Below are 18,541 nucleotides of genomic sequence, written 5' to 3' on the forward strand. Positions count from 1 at the left end.
GTCTTATTAATTACTTTTATTATCACAATCCTTTCACGATTTTACTGATGGGTTAATGGATATCTTTGAGTGTAGTGTATGTACAGTAAGCAAAGTAGACTTAATAGGTGATGCAAGATAATCTAGGATCACACATATGAAGTAATATTTCTTTTCTAATCTGTTTATTTGAGATGGCATGGTAGGTTAGCTTTGAGGTGCCGATGTTTTCGTTAGACATTTTAAATTTGATAATTTATTTTATTTTTTTATTTATAATTAATATCAACAGACACAGTGTGGTCCTAATGAAATTTCTTAATCTGTTTAAAAAGTCAAATTGTAATCTGCTACGTGGAATGTGAAGATCAAACTAGGATGACACTCTGTTGAAGGTCCGCTGCAAACCTACAAACCGTTTACTCCATAGTTAGTCCGGCTAAGAGGTAATCGAAGGAATAAATTATTGCGAAGGGCGCGAGGGCGAACGTTCATATTTATCGCACTGAGAAGCTCGGGGCAGTCAATTCTATCTTGCAAAATATCCGAAATCGTCATAGCACGGAATATATCCCGCCGCACTTGCATTGTATCGAGTCCAATAAGCAAACCCCGGCTTTCGTAACTTGGCAGCTGGTGAGGGTTGCTCCAAGGCAATCGACGAAGGGCAAACCGAACAAATCTGCGCTGTACTGTCTCAATTCGATGGACACCGTTGAGATAATGAGGGATCCATACAACTGAACAATATTCCAGTGATGATCGAACGAGTGAGCAGTAGAGAGATTTCAAGCAGTAAATATCTGAAATGTGCTTGGATATTCTCATTATGAACCCCAAACAGCGCGATGCCTTTGCGACAATGTAGCTGATATGCTGTTTAAACGTCAATTGTTCATCGAGAAAAACTCCGAGATCTTTGGCACAAGTCGCTCTGTCAATCGTGGATTCAGCTAGACAGTATTCGAATCGAATTGGTGTTTTTTCCTCGAGAACGTAATGACCGTACATTTCTTGGGGTTTAGGGTCATTCGATTGACCTCGCACCATTCCGCAAAGGTTACCAGTTGGCGTTGAACGAAAGCTGCATCATCAGTATTCCGGATTCTATGGTAGAACATGAGGTCGTCGGCGAAAGACAGCCATGGTCCTTCTAAACAAAAGTTGACATCGTTGAAATACAGAGAAGAAAAATCAATGGACCGAGATGGCTGCCTTGCGGAATACCAGATGAAGCGAAGAACTTCGGATACACAATCACCTATCTTTACTGCTAGACGACGATCACTGAGATACGATTGCATCCAACGAAGAATATTAGTACCAAGGCCAAGTCTATCCAACCTTGCCACTGCAATAGCGTGATTAATCTTGTCAAAAGCAGCTGAAAGGTCCGTGTAGATAACGTCAGTTTGAAGGCCGTCCGACATGGCATCTGTCACATGTGTTGTGAGCGACAGAAGATTCGTAGATGTTGAACGTTTCGGCATAAATCCATGCTGAGTCTCGGAGATATACTGTTTGCAGTGGCTGGAGATGGGTTCCAACACATCCATTTCAAACAGCTTAGGAACTGCGCTTAGCGTCGTAATACCACGGTAGTTGTCAACTACCTTTTTATCACCTTTTTTGTGAACTGGAAACATAACGGAGGTTTTCCAGAGTTCGGGAAATACTCCGGTTGTTAGCTACAATTGAAACAGATGACAAAGAGGTTCAATTAGACCGGCAGAGCATTTTTTTAGAATAATAGTTGGTATACCATCTGGGACTGCCGAGGTTGAAGCCTTCATTTTGCCAATCGCCAGTTGTACCATATTATTGTCGATATTTATAGAGTTCAAAGAATGGTATGATTGAGGTACATTGAGAGCCGCGCGTGAAATCTGGGTCGATGTCAGTTTCTCGTTGAAAAAAAAAACATTCGCGAACTTTTCAGAGAATAGTTAGCAAATCTCCTGTAATCTAGAGCTCATACGTCCTCCATAGCTCATCGTTGAAGGCAACCCGAATTCCTTTCTTTGCTCGTTTACATGCTTCCAGAATGTTTTAGGTTCGGACTTCAACTTACGTTGCACGTTTCGCAAGTAATCGGCATGGCAACGCTTCGATGTCTTTTTATAGACTTGGTTAACATGAACGTAGTGTTGTAGCCCCCAAACTTGGAGTACTTCTTCAGAGCAGCTCTTTTAGTCGCTTTTAACCGTCTCAGCTCGGTAGTGTGCCACGCTGGGTGCTTAATTTGAAGGCCACTTTTTTTGGGTACATAGCGATCGATAGCATACCTCATAACATTGCACTGCAACGTTGACATCATCATTGTCGATAATTTCAGTCCAGTGGATATTCGACAGGAAGTCAATAATGCTATTATAGTCGGCTTTTCTAAAGTTATAGCTGACGGTGTCAGAAACATTGCAGTCATGCTTCACACGAAACGTTTCAAGCACTATGTGCAGGGGAGGGTGGTGTCTAACAATCTTTACCAGGGGAACGGTGCTGCGGTAATTTTTGGCGCGTAGATTTGCTCGAAAAACAAAGATCAAGGATTCTGTTGTTCTCGCATGAACTGCATATTACTGTTATGTAACGCTTTCGATAATTATATACCTTCAAGAGGTTAAACAAAGAAAAGTGTGTAATGTTCGAAATCGAACATGTACACCCAATTAAGGGTGACAAGTAATTAGCGTGCATGGCTCGATAAGTCGAGCTATGCAGCATAAATATAACGAAGTACATAGAGCTGGTCTCTTTTGACAGTGAACGTTCATACAGTGCAGTTGATTATCCGAAACCCGTGTAGGTTGTACAAAGTCCGCTCAAGTGAAAGTAAAAGTTTTATAGTGGCGACGTGGAAGTTAGAACCCGGTGTGCAGTGCTTATTTCGACGAGAACATTTCAAATGGGCCGATAAACAAAACGTAAACAATTCCGGTTAATACTTACTTCAAATGGACACTAACAAAGCTTTATACATACCTTAAATAAGCCGATTATGAAACCTGGCTGTTGGGGAAATAATGGATTATTGAAAAGGCACATAAGCAAAATAACTTGTTTTGCTTATGTTCCCTTTCACTTCCCCTCACAAATTAACGGCTCATAAACACCAAACAACAAAACGGAAAAATTTGTTTATGGGCCCTTTTCTTAATGAAAAAGACTATACTTGAAAAGGGAACAAAAACATCGCAACACCAAGAAAGGGAAAAAATAAACGTCACATAATCATTTGCTGTAAACAAAAGGGCTCACCCGCACGCACTATAAGCTAACGTCTCGCCGAAAAGGGATTATGGGAGAGGGCACAAAACCAGTACGATGTTTCAAAAGGGACCAAAACATTTATCTACAAAAAACGTTCAAAATACAATTTTTTTAATAAATCTGTTATATTATTCGGAAAAAATGGTTAATTTAACACGGCATTGAGTTGTTTGGTCCTTAAATCAAGCTCCAGTTCATAAATGGGAATATAAAGTACGATGTAATTTTTCAGACGCCATTTTCTCAACATGAGCATATTGTAGATAATGCCTTATGAAATGTTGACGTCGATTTTTTTGATTGGCTAGTGAAGGTTTTAGGTACGCGGTCGACCGCTAGCAATAATAGTGCTGGAAGTTTTTTTATTGGCCGGCGTAGCTAATTTTGATATAAACCTTTGCGGTTGGATCGACGGACAAAAACGGCCATCCAGTAGCATCCGGTACTTATACGAAGAACGGAATTTTCATACCAAATTTGCCGGAGGCAATTGACGGTATAACCCAGTACGATTAGTGTTGATCGTCAACCATCCAGTGATATCCGGTGCAGTGTCGACGGAAGGATTTTTATACAAAATTTGTCGGAGCAAATCCACGGTAATCTACTGCGATTGAAGTTGATCGGTGAGTTTTTTCCCTATTTTTTTATTTGAACGGGGTAATTTGTTTTTTTATTATTTCAATAACTTTTGCCCGTACTTTACTATACAAATATTTTAATCCGAAATAGTGAATTTCTTTTGTGTTTGATTACATACCGTCAGTGTTGCCAGTATTTAGTTTGCCAGATAATATCCTTCAACCAGCGCACTCAAAACGCTGACGAGTCGGTTGAAGACTTTTTGCTAGCGCTCAAGCTGCAGGCCGAACTCTGTAATTACGGAGCCTTTAAGGAAACAGCCATCCGGGATCGGTTGCTGGCTGGTTTGAGGGATATGATGCTTAAACAGCGTATTCTGAGCGAGGCTGAGCAAACCCTTGAGGCAGCTGGAAAAGTTATTCAAACCTGGGAGGCGGCGAAAAGCCATGCGCAGGGTTTATCTGCTGAGCCATATTCTATTCATAAGCTAGTTTCGTTGTCCAACGGGCAGCCGATGGGGAGGGCAATGAGTAAGCTAGCAGCTGTATACAATGCAAATAAAGCAATATCCCCTAGGAAAGATGGTAGGATTCCAGTAAGGGATAGGCTGGGTTTCAGGCCGCGTCAGTTCTCCCAACCTGGACAAAAGGCTTTCAGGTTCAATAAATTTCACCAACACGGTCGGTGGAAACAGCACAGCAATTTTAAACCTGCAGATTTTCGTGAAGCTTTTGAGAATAGACATTGCGATTTTTGCGGAGTTAAAGGTCATCTCAAAAAGAGATGCTTTAAACTGAAAAATTTAAAAAAAAGACGCAGTTAAATAAGTTGAACAAATGAAGCCAGGGACATCAGGAAGCAATCAGGCAGACATAGCGGAGCTGATGAACAGGATGCGCACTGAGGACTCCGATACCGATGATATGGACGAAGGTAACTTAGGATTAGAATGCATGAATGTTACTTCTATTGACAAATTAAATGAACCATGTTTGGTGAAGGTACGAGTTGAAGATAAAAGTTTGGAAATGGAGGTTGACTGTGTTTCCTCCGTTTCTGTAATTAGTAAAACACAGTATTTTGCGCAATTTGATATTCCTTTACATAAATCCTCTAAGCAATTGATAGTTGTCAATGGTGCTAAACTTGTTATAGTCGGAGAGGTTAAAGTCAGGGTTGACTTTAGGGGAAAACAAAATATTTTGAAGCTTTTAGTGCTAAATTGCACAAATAATTTTATTCCTCTTTTTGGCAGACCATGGTTGGATGCTTTCATCCCAAACTGGAGAATATTTTTCTCAGATTTTTTATCGGTAAACAGTGTGACTGATAACAACAGTGATAATATTGTCGCTGAAATTAAACAAAAATATGGTCATTTATTTAAAAAAGATTTCTCTATGCCAATTTTGGGATACGAAGCAGCAGACTTGGATCTGAAATCAGAGAGGCCGATTTTTAAAAAAAGCGTATGACGTTCTCTATCGGTTAAGGGATAGAGTTTTAGAATATTCAGATAAACTGGAGAGGGAAAAAGTAATTACCCCAATCCAAACTAGTGAGTGGGCGTCTCCAGTAATTGTAGTTGCTAAAAAGAACAATGAAATCAGACTTGTGATAGATTGCAAGGTTTCTGTAAATAAAGTTATCGTCCCAAATACCTATCCGTTACCCACAGCTCAAGATTTATTTGCTGGTTTGGCAAGTTGTAAGGTTTTTTGTGCTTTAGATTTGGAAGGTGCATATACCCAACTGTCTCTTTCGAAAAGATCAAGAAAATTCATAGTTATAAATACAGTTAAGGGTTTATTTACTTACAACAGGTTGCCACAGGGGGCATCATCTAGTGTGTCCATTTTCCAGCAGGTAATGGACCAGGTTTTGAAAGGTTTAGATTATGTATATTGCTATTTTGACGATGTGCTAATTGCGGCTAAAAATGTGGAAGATTGTAAACAGAAGCTTTTTGAAGTTTTAAAAAGACTTGCTGAGGCAAATATTAAAATAAATTTTGACAAATGTAAATTTTTTGTTACAGAGCTTCCATATCTAGGGCATATCATTAGTAAAAACGGGTTAATGCCTTGTTCTGATAAAATTGCCACAATTCAATGTGCTAAAATTCCAAAAAATGTGACTGAGCTGAAATCGTTTTTGGGACTTAAATTATTATAACAAATTCATTCCTCATCTATCTTCGAAGTTGTATTTCTTATACAATCTTCTGAAGAATAACGTAAAGTTTATTTAGGATGACAATTGCAACAAAGCTTTTGAAGAAAGCAAACAATCTTTGTTAAAGGCAAATATTTTAGAGTTTTATGACCCTACAAAGCCTATAGTGATAGTTTGTGATGCTTCAGAATATGGTTTGGGTGGAGTAATTGCTCATTTTATTAACGAGGTTGAAAAACCGATTTGTCTTACTTCATTTTCTCTAAACTCAGCCCAAAAGAATTACCCAATTTTACATTTAGAAGCTCTAGCTTTGGTGCCCACGATTAAAAAGTTTCACAAGTTCCTTTATGGAAATTTTTTTATGTATACACAGATCATAAACCCCTAGTAGGAATATTTGGGAGAGAGGGCAAACATTCAATTTATGTAACCAGATTACAACGATACATATTAGAACTCTCCATTTATAATTTTGAAATAAAATATAGACCATCTACTCAAATGGGAAACGCGGATTTCTGTTCGAGGTTCCCATTGGAGCAGATGGTTCCAAAAGAATACGATAAAGAATATATTAAAAGTATCAATTTTGGGCAAGAGTTACCAATTGATTATCGCAGGATTGCTTCAGCGACAAAGAATGATGAATTTCTGCAACAGATTATAGCCTATATGAAACAAGGTTGGCCTAAACGTATTGACAAGCGCTATGCCAGCATATTTTCCAATCAGCATGATTTCGAGTTATGTGACGAGTGCTTACTTTATCAGGACAGGGTAGTAGTGCCGCACTGTTTACAAAGCGAGCTATTAAAACTTTTACATGCCAACCATGGGGGCATAGTCAAAATGAAGCAACTTGCGAGACGATTTGTATATTGGTTTGGTATAAATGGAGATATTGAAAAGTTTGTCGCAAGATGTGATGCATGCAATGGTATGGCGATAGTACCAAAACAAAACATTAAATCCAAATGGATTCCTACTACAAGGCCTTTCAGTCGCGTGCATACAGATTTGTTTCATTTCCAGCACCACACTTTCCTCCTAATGGTGGATAGTTTCTCAAAGTGGGTGGAAATAGAGTGGATGAAAAAGGGTACAGACACAGGTAGAGTTCTTAAATAGTTAGTAGCATGTTTTGCTCGCTTTGGGTTGCCTGATGTTTTAGTTTCAGACGGTGGTCCTCCTTTCAACTCATATACTTTTATTACTTTTCTGAAGAAGCAAGGTATTAAAGTTCTCAAAAGTCCTCCGTATAATCCTGCTAGTAATGGCCAGGCGGAGAGACTAGTAAGGATAGTTAAAGAGGTTTTAAAAAGGTTCTTACTTGAACCAGAAGTTTGTGAGTTAGATTTGGAAGACCAAATAAATTTGTTTTTGTTTAATTTTCGTAACTGTTCGACAAGTGATGGACAATTTCCATCAGAAAAGATTTTCTCCTTTTCACGAAAAACACTAATTGACCTAATTAACCCAAAAAAGTCTTATAAACACAATTTAACTCAATTAACACAGCATGTACCACAGGAAGTACCAAATGATGTGATTGTCACAGAGGACAAATCTGCGGCTAAGGTAGCAGATCCTTTGGATAATCTGATGGCAGGGGATGAAATGTGGTACAAAAACCACAATCCTCATAACCTTGCACGATGGATTAAAGTTACTTTTCTAAGACAACTTTCTAAAAATATTTCACAGGTGGAAATTGGCAGCGTCAAGGTCAGCGCACACAGAAGTCAGCTTAGAGCCGTTAATGCGGACCCAGTTATGCGGCCGAACGTACATTTCCCTGTGCAAATGCCAGGGACGGCGGCCGAGATCGACGAGGGAGAAGAAGACTTCCGCGGTTTCCCGGACGAAGAAATAAGAAGGGGCAATAAGAGAAAAAGTGAATTTGTCTCACCGCCTATTAGGCGATCGAAACGGATTAAATTAAGGAAGAAGGATAAAAATTTTATTTATGATTGATTATAAAGTTTTGAATTAAATAGAATTGATCAATGTCAATTCTTTTCGATATTTTTATATTAAGATTTTAAGAGGGAAGAGCTGTTATGTAACGCTTCCGATAATTATATACCTTCAAGAGGTTAAACAAAGATAAGTGTGTAATGTTCGAAATCGAACATATACACCCAATTAAGGGTGACAAGTATTTAGCGTGCATGGTTCGATAAGTCGAGCTATGCAGCATAAATATAACGAAATACATAGAGCTGGTCTCTTTTGACAGTGAACGTTTATACAGTGCAGTTGATTATCCGACACCCGTGTAGGTTGTACAAAGTCCGCTCAAGTGAAAGTAAAAGTTTTATAATTACTTCTGAGCGTATGTGTTTTTCTATTAAAGCTTGCTTGATCGATATGCCATCCGGAAGATCTCAACAGGTCGAAGAGTACAACAAAATGCTCGAGCAGCATTTTCGCCGTTCGGAAAATGCTCCACCTGAGTGTAACCATTGCGGCCGAAAACTGCTTGCAGATGTGCGGGCTAATTTGAAAAGACATCTGCAACGCATTCATCCGGAAGTTCTTGACGAACCTATAAATGTGAAGAGCCCCAATCGCAAGATGAAAACTATCTCAATACCTATGAACCAAGATGGAGAGAAAGGTGGGAACATTTGACACTTTTGAGTGTATTAGTATTATACTTGCAAAATTAAGCATGGCGGCCGGGGCCCTTGAAGTAAACATCAACATCCGAACGAGCATCCTGATTCTTTGGCGCACGATGAAAAGTGAGAAAAGGCCGAGCTTCACTTCGGATCTATCGATTAGAACTTTTATGAACACATTTTACCTCGAAAAAAACCGATTAAATTAACTATGACCAAACCGAAACAAAACTTATGGCAACAGAAGGGCCCGCCACGTCAACTATTTGTGCTTTTCTTCTTAATTTCCTCTTGTTTTTTCGGCTTCATCGAAGAAAAATGACAACCGCACTCACACACAGAAAACAATGTGCACACCTGTATCCGTCTTGCCTATGAACGAGTCGTTCTTTGACGAATGCTGTGTCAAGATGGTAACTATTTATGGGTTACCATATCGTGTGTTTAAGCAGCCATGGATGTCAGACTTGATAAGACAAATTGAAAAGGGTCTTAAAATTTCACAGATGAATAAAAAGGTAATTCCGGTAAAGGTGGCAGAAACGCCCAGTTAAACTCATTCCGGAACCGGTTCGGATTTTTGAATGGAGTCATGGATTCCAAATCAAATGCAACAACCGATTCCGACTCAGAATCGGTTGTTGCATTTGATTTGGAATCCATACAGACTCCATTCAGAATTCCGAATCAAATTCCGAATGGTTTGACCGGGCGGCAGATCGATTTGAAAAAAACATTCGAGATGAGCTAAGAGGACAATTGATCTGCTTAAAAATGGACATGGCAACCAGAAACGGTCGTCATATTTTAGGAGTTCTCATTCAGATAATAAAAATCGGACAAATTACAATCCGGACGATTGGATTAATTGAGGTACAAGGAACACATACGGCTGACCTGATCAAGGAAGGAGTATTAAAGATATTGGCTAAATTTGAGATATCAGTTGACCAAATCTACACCGTAACTACGGATAATGGTTCAAACTTTTTAAAAGCTGTTAGACTGTTAAACGATCGACAATATATGGAAGGAAATTATGGTGGTGAGATAGTCTGGGACGATGATGATGCGTTGGGTCCTTCTGTACATACCAGAGAAGCTGTAAATATTTCCGACCTTCTTGATCAAGAAAATGCATCGTTGAATGTAGTTGATCCAGAAAGTGCACAATATGCAGAAAGCGAACCGCACGCCGAAGAAAATTACGGCGACGAGGATGAGGACGAAGCAGAGGACGAAAGTGAAAGGCGATTTCTTGCGGTATCCGAAGCATTAATTCAAAGCGTGCGATGTGTAGCCCATCCCGAGCAGAGTCTGACAACAAATTGAAAACTAAACTTGATGTTGTGATGTTCGGCAAATGATTACTCAGGTTGTTGTCGTTTTAACGGTTAAAAGATCAAAATGGAGAGCAGCAAAATTGTCCTATGACATCAAACAGAAAACTAATTCTGCTATCAGTGAGAGTAAATTGAAAGCTCATCGAGATGTTGATTTTTTTTTATAACAAAATATGTATTCACTTTGATGTTTCACCAAAGAAAAAAAAACATAGAAAATTCTTCTAAGAAAGAAGGATAGCAAAATAGGATCAAAATTTGATGTCATATTTAAAAAATCTAAAACTGATAGCAAAATAAGATTTCAATTTGATGCTATTATCAAAATATGATTTCTACTTGTTGTAATTTTGATGTTCGACTTTGCTCGGGATACCCTTCAATTGGCGGTACACGACGCAATTAAAAAATTAAAGGTAAAATCAAAACTCCCGTATTTGCGAGGTGGCAAAATCTTTCCGACTGAAAAAATACCGAAAAATAATTGAGATGGGCAAATATCCTATAGCGATTCTAGATAATGATACGCGATGGAGTTCGTCGCATTTAATGGTAAGTCATATGGTAGTTTTTCTTTAATATTCCCGACTTATTGACGTCAGATCCTTTTTCATTATCTTGTTTCATTTTTGGATTTTTTCTATCCACCTTATCCGAAATTTTTTTGCAACAATTTTGGTCTCTCAAAAATCCCTTCCCCTTACTTTTTGTTCAATAAAGAATACTCTCTAATAATTGTCTATTTTTTATCCATTTCTGTTAAGGTTCAATACTTTGAGCAGCATGAAATTTTCCTAAGGGAGCTGATGGACGAAAATGAAGACATTGCAATGAGCAATGATCTTTGGAAATTTTCGAAAGAATTTGCGTCGGTGTTTAAAGCGGCCTTCATAGCTACGAAAAGACTACAGGAGGAATCATTGGTAATGGGTGACTTAGTTTTTATTTGGCTTGAAATGCATTCTTCAGCACGAAGAGAGTGGATCAAATATGGCGAGTACTTTGGTGGAGACTATGAAGGATCGCCAACGAGCACTCTTTGAAAACAAACCCTACCTTGCAGCCATCTACATGGGCACAAGGCTAAACTACTCTGGAACAGATTTCTTATCGGAAGAAGCAAAGGCCACAGCACTTTGAACATTTGTTGCAGTTATGGGAAAAGGTGAAGCAGACAGTCACGGAACCTACATCAATACCTTTAACGCTCCCCTCTACATCAACAGCTTCAGCAACGAGAGTTGAGGAAATGCTAACTGCAAAAACAGCAACTGTAAATGAGAAGAAGCAAACAATTGCAAAAAAATTGAAACAACTTTCGCCAATTCTACCCAAAACGTCCTCATTTATTGGGAAGGTTTGAAAAAATGTGAGCCGGAGCTGTACGCCTTGGCTCAGGTGGCATTAGCCGTCCCATGTACGCAGGTGTCAGTGGAGCGTTCTTTTAGTTCGATGTCACTAATCTTAACAGACAGAACAGTAAAGCTGAACGATAAAAATTTGTCGAACATTTTGAAATAGACATGTTTCATTAATCAAAAATCAATTCTTAATAATATGTGGAACTGCATAAATATAACAAAACATGTAACTTAAAATAAATAAAGATTTCTTTTTACATCGATCACCTTAGATTTAATCATCCATCTTCGTGATTCCTTTGAAAGGTTAGTACCTTGGAATTTTAATTACTGCATATTTTTAGGTTTAATTGGTTTCATTGATTTCAATGATTTGATTGATTTTATTGATCGTTTTCAATTTGATTGATTTCATAGAATTCATTGTTTTCATTGATTGTATTGATTGCATTAATTTCATTGATTTGATTGATTACATTGATTGCATTGATCGCATTGATTTTATTGATGTCATTGTTTTTATTAATTTCTTTGATGTCATTAATTTCAATTTCAACATTTTTACATTAACATCAACGACTTTCTCAAATCAATCATATCTACTTTTTGAATTTCGTGACGGTCATCTTGGTTCTTAATATGGTAACGAACATCAATCGTGGAACGTTAACAATCGCCCAGAACCTAACATTTCGATATTGCCCCATCGACTCTCAACAACTAACCTTATTCAATTCAGTTGTTCAGTTGTTTATTCGGCAGCACTGCACATGAATTTACTGCCTCTTCTTTCAACCGAACCACCGCGTATAGAAAAACCAGGTTCGGTTTTCTAAAGTCGAACCGATACCGCTGTTTAGAATACATTAACACGAGTTGAAACTCGTGCACACATGTAAACGGTGCTAAGTCACATGGTTTGGTTTTCAAAACCGACACTCGGTCGAGGTTGTGAGTTCGTTTACCGTGTGAACGAAATCAAAACCGCACACGATAGGGATCACTCGTTTACACGTGTTGAGACTTTGAGCACCATACCAGTGAATGTAAGTACCGGTTGGTTTTCTTATGCACCTCTGGTAGACGGTAGTTAAAACAAATCGGGTCTTTTTTCGTGAGAATGAGATCACCGAACACTTCTTCGGATTTACACACATGCGATTCATGCTAAACCAATCAGCGAATGTTTCAAACTCGCGTTGGAGTAATCTGCAATCTACAGTAGAGCGGATGAGTAGAAACATCTTGAGATCATCTGCGAAGAACAGACGTGGAGTTTTCAGAGCTAGATGAACGTCGTTGAAGTAAACCAGAAATATCAACGGTCCCAAATAGCTTCTCTGGGGTACTCCTGACGGTGAAATAAATGTGGGTGCCTGATAATCTCCAAGGACAATCACAATTTCTCGATCTGTTATATAAAGGTTCAACGCTTGGTGAAGTGATTCCGCGGTAGTTGTTGACGTCTCGCTTATTTCCTTTTTTTAAGGACTGGAACCATGTTCGCGGACTTCCAGCAAGATGGAAAAATGCCACTGGTAATAGAGTTCTAAAGATGTGAACAAGCGGAGCCACTAAAACTTCGATGTGCCTTTTCAAAAGTACTGAATGGAAACAGTCGGGTCCCGGATTGTAGGACGATTTTAGTGGAAATAGTTTATTTTTATTGTCTCTTATAATAATATTTCCCTGTGCTTCGCATAGGAGTATAACCCAATAGTTCAACTATTGGTGTTAATGCTATTACTGCGGCAATAGAAAGATTTCGTTAAAATTATTCATGTCACATGTTTACATTTTTTCGATACACCGAACATGTTATAGTTGACGCCACCGTACAGTTCGATGCCTGTAAAATATGAAGTGTTATCGGTGAATTTCCGCAACGTAATACAAACAAAAATACAACTTAATTATTATTTTGTTGAACTATGAATTGGTCAATTCAGTGTAGCAAATGCCTTTCATAAATACGTGTGCGTTTGTGATTCAAGGTATAACGATGGCATGTGCCTGATACGTGCCGCATGACAAGAATACGACTAGACCGTTTTCAGCAAGAATAGTATAGCACAGGGTCATATTAAGGAAAGGTATATTTTGTTGTGAACTGAAAATTGTTCGATGGAGACAAAACGTATGCTGGAATAATAGTTGTTTACAAATAAAAATCTTTGCTCATTGTCATAAATTTGTTCGAAAGCGTATTGTTTCGTATTCACCAAAATCACATCCTAAATTTGGCCATGGATGGCTTGAAAGCCATGTTGCTTATATGCATCATTTTCTATTGTATTGGAAATAAAACCTCAACCGGCTCGCGAACATGTATAAAAGTCTACCGTTAAAGCAATGTATGTTTCTGATTTATGATTAATGTGTGTTTTATTTATTATTTTATTATTTTTTAATAACATTGAATTTCTAATATGATTCGTTTTTCCCCTTGAAAAATTGTTTTTAAATACTATTTATAATTTGGTTTCACCAAGAGCGCGTGAAATAATAAGAAGTGGAATAAAATATCACTCGATAGACTCTAATGCGCAGCAAAATTTGATGCTTCATTGGCAATTTTTGATATGAAGACTGGCTACATATTTAAATAATCAACTTGTATTTTGACTTGGTCTTCATTATCATTTCCATTGGTAACATAACCTTAACTATTTGCATGAAAATATGTTACTTTTCAGTTGCGATTGACAGTCCAGATGAACGACAAAAAGGTATCATTAAGTAATCTTGTTGCGATCTACATTCAACATATTGACAATAATATAATTTCATTAAGCTATTCTCGAATCGTTATTGCAACAAAACGGGAACTAGTTTTTACAGTTTTGCTCTATCATAATTATGTTGAAAATCGGCTAAAAACTGCGCTTTTTGGGTCGCGCAGGAAGTTAGATATCAGTTGCAACAGCACCTATTTTTTGTTACCAACTGGTTATGAAATAGTTACTGAAACAAAAATTGCTACTTGGGTCACGGCCGGAACTGAACTAACAGAGAGTTCAATTTGATCAACCGTTAAGGTTGCACAGAGAAAGGGTAAAATTCGCAAACGAAAAAAGCAGTTTTTTTCCACACCGTATGTCAGATCTTCATAAAAATCAATCAGCGTATGTAGAATGTTACAGTACTGCTGATTGATTTTTATGAAGATCTGACATACGGTGTGGAAAAAAACTGCTGTTTTCGTTTGCGAATTTTACGCTTTCTCTGTGCATCCTTAAGGTCTCATCAGTAAACATATTCGCGAATTTCTCCGAAAAGAGTCTGCACATATCTTGGGATGTGGTAGCAGCGCAGCCATTGAAAGTCATAGACGACGGCAATCCAGATTCCTTGCGCTGTTCATCCACATACATATTTACAGAAACGTTTAGGGTGTAACTTGAAATTGCGCTGAATGTTTTGCTGATATCGAAAGAAATAATCTTGACTGGCTCTTTTATAAGTATGGTTGAGACTGGCGAAATAGTTTCTAAGTGGGATTGTGCGATATTTAGTAAACCTCCGCAGAGCAGCTCTCTTAATTGACTTTCGCCGTCGAATCGTGCTCATTTACCAAGGAGGGCCGGTTTGTTGATTATGAACTTTCTTTGGGACGTGCCTGTCATTTACACAATTTAAAACGTTGGAAAATGTTTGAACTGCGCCATCAACATCTTCTGGGTCCAGGGTATTTAGCCAATCGAGGGTGAAGAAAAAGATAGCGTTACTGCGATGATCAGCTTTATGGAAATCGTAGGAAAAGAGTACCGGAGAAACATCGAAATCATACGCCGGGATGCGATCTATCGTGGCGATCAATGGAGAATGATGTGCAACTGGTTTCACAGGAGAGGGAGCCATCACTACTGTTTGCGCCAAATTCTTTAAATTTTCTGAATTCAACCTAAATGTATTTTGTCCTAATTCTTGAGTGTATTTTTAAATCGTATGTTTTGAGTCACCCTAATCTAAATGTAAAGTATCATTGTGTATCCTAGTAATGTAAGCAAAATCAGTACTAATAAACAATCCAACGGGAAGCAAGCAAAAGGCAACAACCGCGAAACCCGCAGATTAGTTCGATACCGAAATAGTGTATATATCTTTCTCTCCGAAGACCCGTGATCCCGCTATCAGTTTCTCGATCCATGTAGCTTATAGAGTGGTGAAGGTGCTGTAAAATCCGCGAAAAGTGTTGACACCTGTGTAAATACTTTGTTGCCCAAGTGAACCATAGCTCTGATTCGCTGCAAGCTATAGGCACTAAGAAAAACCTTTGGGAAACCGGCAATATTAAGATCCAGCGCGATCATTTGGTCCTTCGAACCGGATGCCAAGGATATCCTGAGTCAGAGTTGTGAGTGTGTATTTGGCGTATCAATCGATAAACAGATTGATTGTTACACTGCATTGCTTTGGGACAAAACTGAACGGTGCTCCTATGATAAAAGACGGCATCTTTCTGTGCAACAAGTACGTGTGATAGTTGAACAGCAACGTTCCCTAGTGCGAAGCGGCAAAGTGTAGAAGATAACGCAAATTATCTGTGTGTGATGTGCTCCAGTCGATTAGGCAGTAAAACGTGCTAGTGTTGAGATGATTCATGAGATATAATTGCGGTGAGTGAATGCACGTTTGGATAAATCGCGAAGCAAGTGGTCAAAATATAATCTTCCGTTCATGAAAGCCAGTTGAATCATCGGTGAGGTTTGTGACAAGTGTTGCATCTGCGTCGTGTTTGTTTTTCGACCCAGTACTTAATCAGAATGTCCAAAGGCGAGAAAATTGTAGTCGAAAGAGTTATACAACGCAAAGGTTGTTATGTCACGTGTGAGTTGGTGGAGAAATTTATCAACGAGTACTTAGATGATCGAGACCAGGTCCAGATCTCAGTGCGCATCGATGTTCTGGACCGCACATATCAAAATTTCTTGGAGGCTCAGGCCGAAATAGAGAAAAATGAAAAACAAGAATCGTTGGACGCCCGCTTCATGGAACGTATAGATTTCGAAGAACGATATTGTGTTGCCAAAGGGTTTCTTCTGTCGAAACGTTCTGTTGATGCTCATGAGTTAGCACTCAACAGTTCTGCAAATTCCAATACCGTACCACCTGCTACAAACCATCACTTACGTCTACCGAAGATTGATCTCCCAAAATTTAATGGTGACTTTTCCCGTTGGATGACCTACCGAGACACGTTCCAATCGATGATACACGTTAATGCTGAGATTCCCGCAGTTGTGAAGCTCCAGTACTTACTGCAATCATTAGAAGGAGAAGCTAAAAAGCCATTCGAGAGCACTGATGTTATAGCCGATAACTATGGTATAGCTTGGGAGACGCTCCTGAGAAGATACGACAATCGCAGATTGTTAAAGCGCCAACTGTTTCGCGCTTTGTACGATCTTCCCTCCTTCCATTCGGAGTCTGCACAAGACCTGCATACATTGGCTGATGACTTCCATCGACATGTCAAGGCACTTGCTAAGCTAGGCGAACCCGTTAATCAGTGGGACACTCCACTCACTAGCATTTTGTCCTACAAACTGGATTCCACAACCCTGCAGTGTTTTGAAGAGAAAATGTGCAATAAAGAAAAGGTGACTTATGAAGAGCTCGTAGAATTCTTATACCAACGAGTCCGAATTTTGGAATCTGTCGCTTTAGATATGCACCACCGTATTCAGTCCTGTTCAACGGGGGCTGGCAAACTGCAAATTTCAAAAATGGCTTCAAATGCTGCTGTTTCCATCCAACCAGCTCTTGTAAGTGGTCAAGACACGCAGAATAATGATGTAGGATGTGTCGTCTGCTCCGAACGACATTCTATCTACCAATGCTCAGCGTTTTATCAAATGCCCGTTGCTCAGCGTTGCGAATTGGTGTCCACACGAAGACTATGCTGGAACTGTCTGTCTCCGGGACATATAAGCAGAAGGTGTAATTCCAAGTTTTCTTGTCGCCATTGTAACGAAAGGCACCACTCACTGCTCCATACTTCCGATACCGACCTCGTTGCTTCTGTTGAAGGATCATCTGAGATACACCCTCAACCATCCACATCCTCTGGACTGAGCAGCGTGGATCCCCGCAGAAACGGTTGCATTTTCCTAGAAACTGTTACCCTTCACGTTGTTGATCATTTCGGAAAGGTACATATCGCACGGGCTCTGCTGGACTCAGGATCAACATCGAACTTTATGTCCTACAGCCTAGCAGACCGACTGGGACCAAGCTCCCCTATAGAAATTGCTGTTGCAGGAGTTGGGCATGTAATTAATATCAACCGACAGCTTACCGCAACAATAAAAGCCGTTTCACTGCCGTTCTCCACGACACTCAATTTTATGCTTGTTGCACAACCAAGTTTGAAGTTGCCCAGCGTTCCGGTAGACGTCGCAGCATGGAAGATTCCAGAAGTAACATTAGCAGACCCGCAATTCCATACACCTGGTGGAATCGATCTCATAATTGGTGGTGAACTATACCAGAGTTTGCACACAGGACGGAGACTGTCCTTAGGAGACGGTCTTCCAATGCTCGTCGAAACTTTGCTTGGATGGACTGTTTCTGGAGGAATGAACAACGCAGTCGCTGAAAATAATCCAGTATGTTTAGTATCTGCGACGAACACTTCTATGCAAATATCTCTCCAGGAATATGATACGATTGCTAACACCGATACTGCTCGTACTGTCGTACCACTATTCGTTCCGTTATGCTCCACCACCACTGCTTACGTTCCGCCTCTTTCGTGTCATCCACATACCGTTAGGTCGAAGGTTAAAGAGTATCGAATACCACACAGTGTCCTTTGCAACCACGAAATGCTTTTCAATCGTCCTCACCGAGAAAATGTCATAACCTACTATTCACCAATGGAATCGCCTCCAAGTCGTCGATACAACAATTTCTCTGAAAGCACCCTCCAACACCCCATGTAGAGCAGCATTCCAACTGCTCGATGCTCAATAGGAAAGGAAAAAGCTATCAGCTGTACTACCGTCCGTGTGTTCCTGGTGCAACGATATAATCATCTACAACAGTATATATGTGGTTTTACTCGTTGCCAAGGAGGAATCGGTGATCGTCGAGATGATGAAGATTCGTTGAAACAACTGTTTCAAGGTGGCCGGAATGTTTGCGCCAAATTCTTTAAATTTTCTGAATTCAACCTAAATGTATTTTGTCCTAATTCTTG

The 18,541-nt window shown here is 39.3% G+C and overlaps 1 protein-coding gene and 1 long non-coding RNA gene across 2 annotated transcripts; both read left to right on the forward strand.

Moving 5' to 3' along the window:
• The first annotated feature begins 2,619 nt into the window (after nucleotides 1-2,619).
• LOC131691575 (uncharacterized) lies at nucleotides 2,620-11,570 on the forward strand. The gene is made up of 3 exons (XR_009305804.1): nucleotides 2,620-2,903; nucleotides 3,558-3,875; nucleotides 10,741-11,570. It is a non-coding gene; the product is annotated as an uncharacterized LOC131691575 (long non-coding RNA).
• A 4,533-nt stretch (nucleotides 11,571-16,103) lies between these two features.
• Nucleotides 16,104-18,284, forward strand: LOC131687998 (uncharacterized). The gene has a single exon (XM_058972122.1). The coding sequence runs from the start codon at nucleotides 16,104-16,106 to the stop codon at nucleotides 18,282-18,284; it is 2,181 nt and encodes a 726-aa protein (XP_058828105.1).
• The last annotated feature ends 257 nt before the right edge of the window (nucleotides 18,285-18,541 follow it).

Source organism: Topomyia yanbarensis, chromosome 3 (genome assembly GCF_030247195.1).
Source record: "Topomyia yanbarensis strain Yona2022 chromosome 3, ASM3024719v1, whole genome shotgun sequence".
NCBI classification, from domain to species: Eukaryota; Metazoa; Arthropoda; class Insecta; order Diptera; family Culicidae; genus Topomyia; species Topomyia yanbarensis.

What these genes read in the sequence shown, in the direction of transcription:
- LOC131687998 (XM_058972122.1), top strand. Translation starts at nt 16,104, where the DNA reads ATGTCCAAAGGCGAGAAAATTGTAGTCGAAAGAGTTATACAACGCAAA.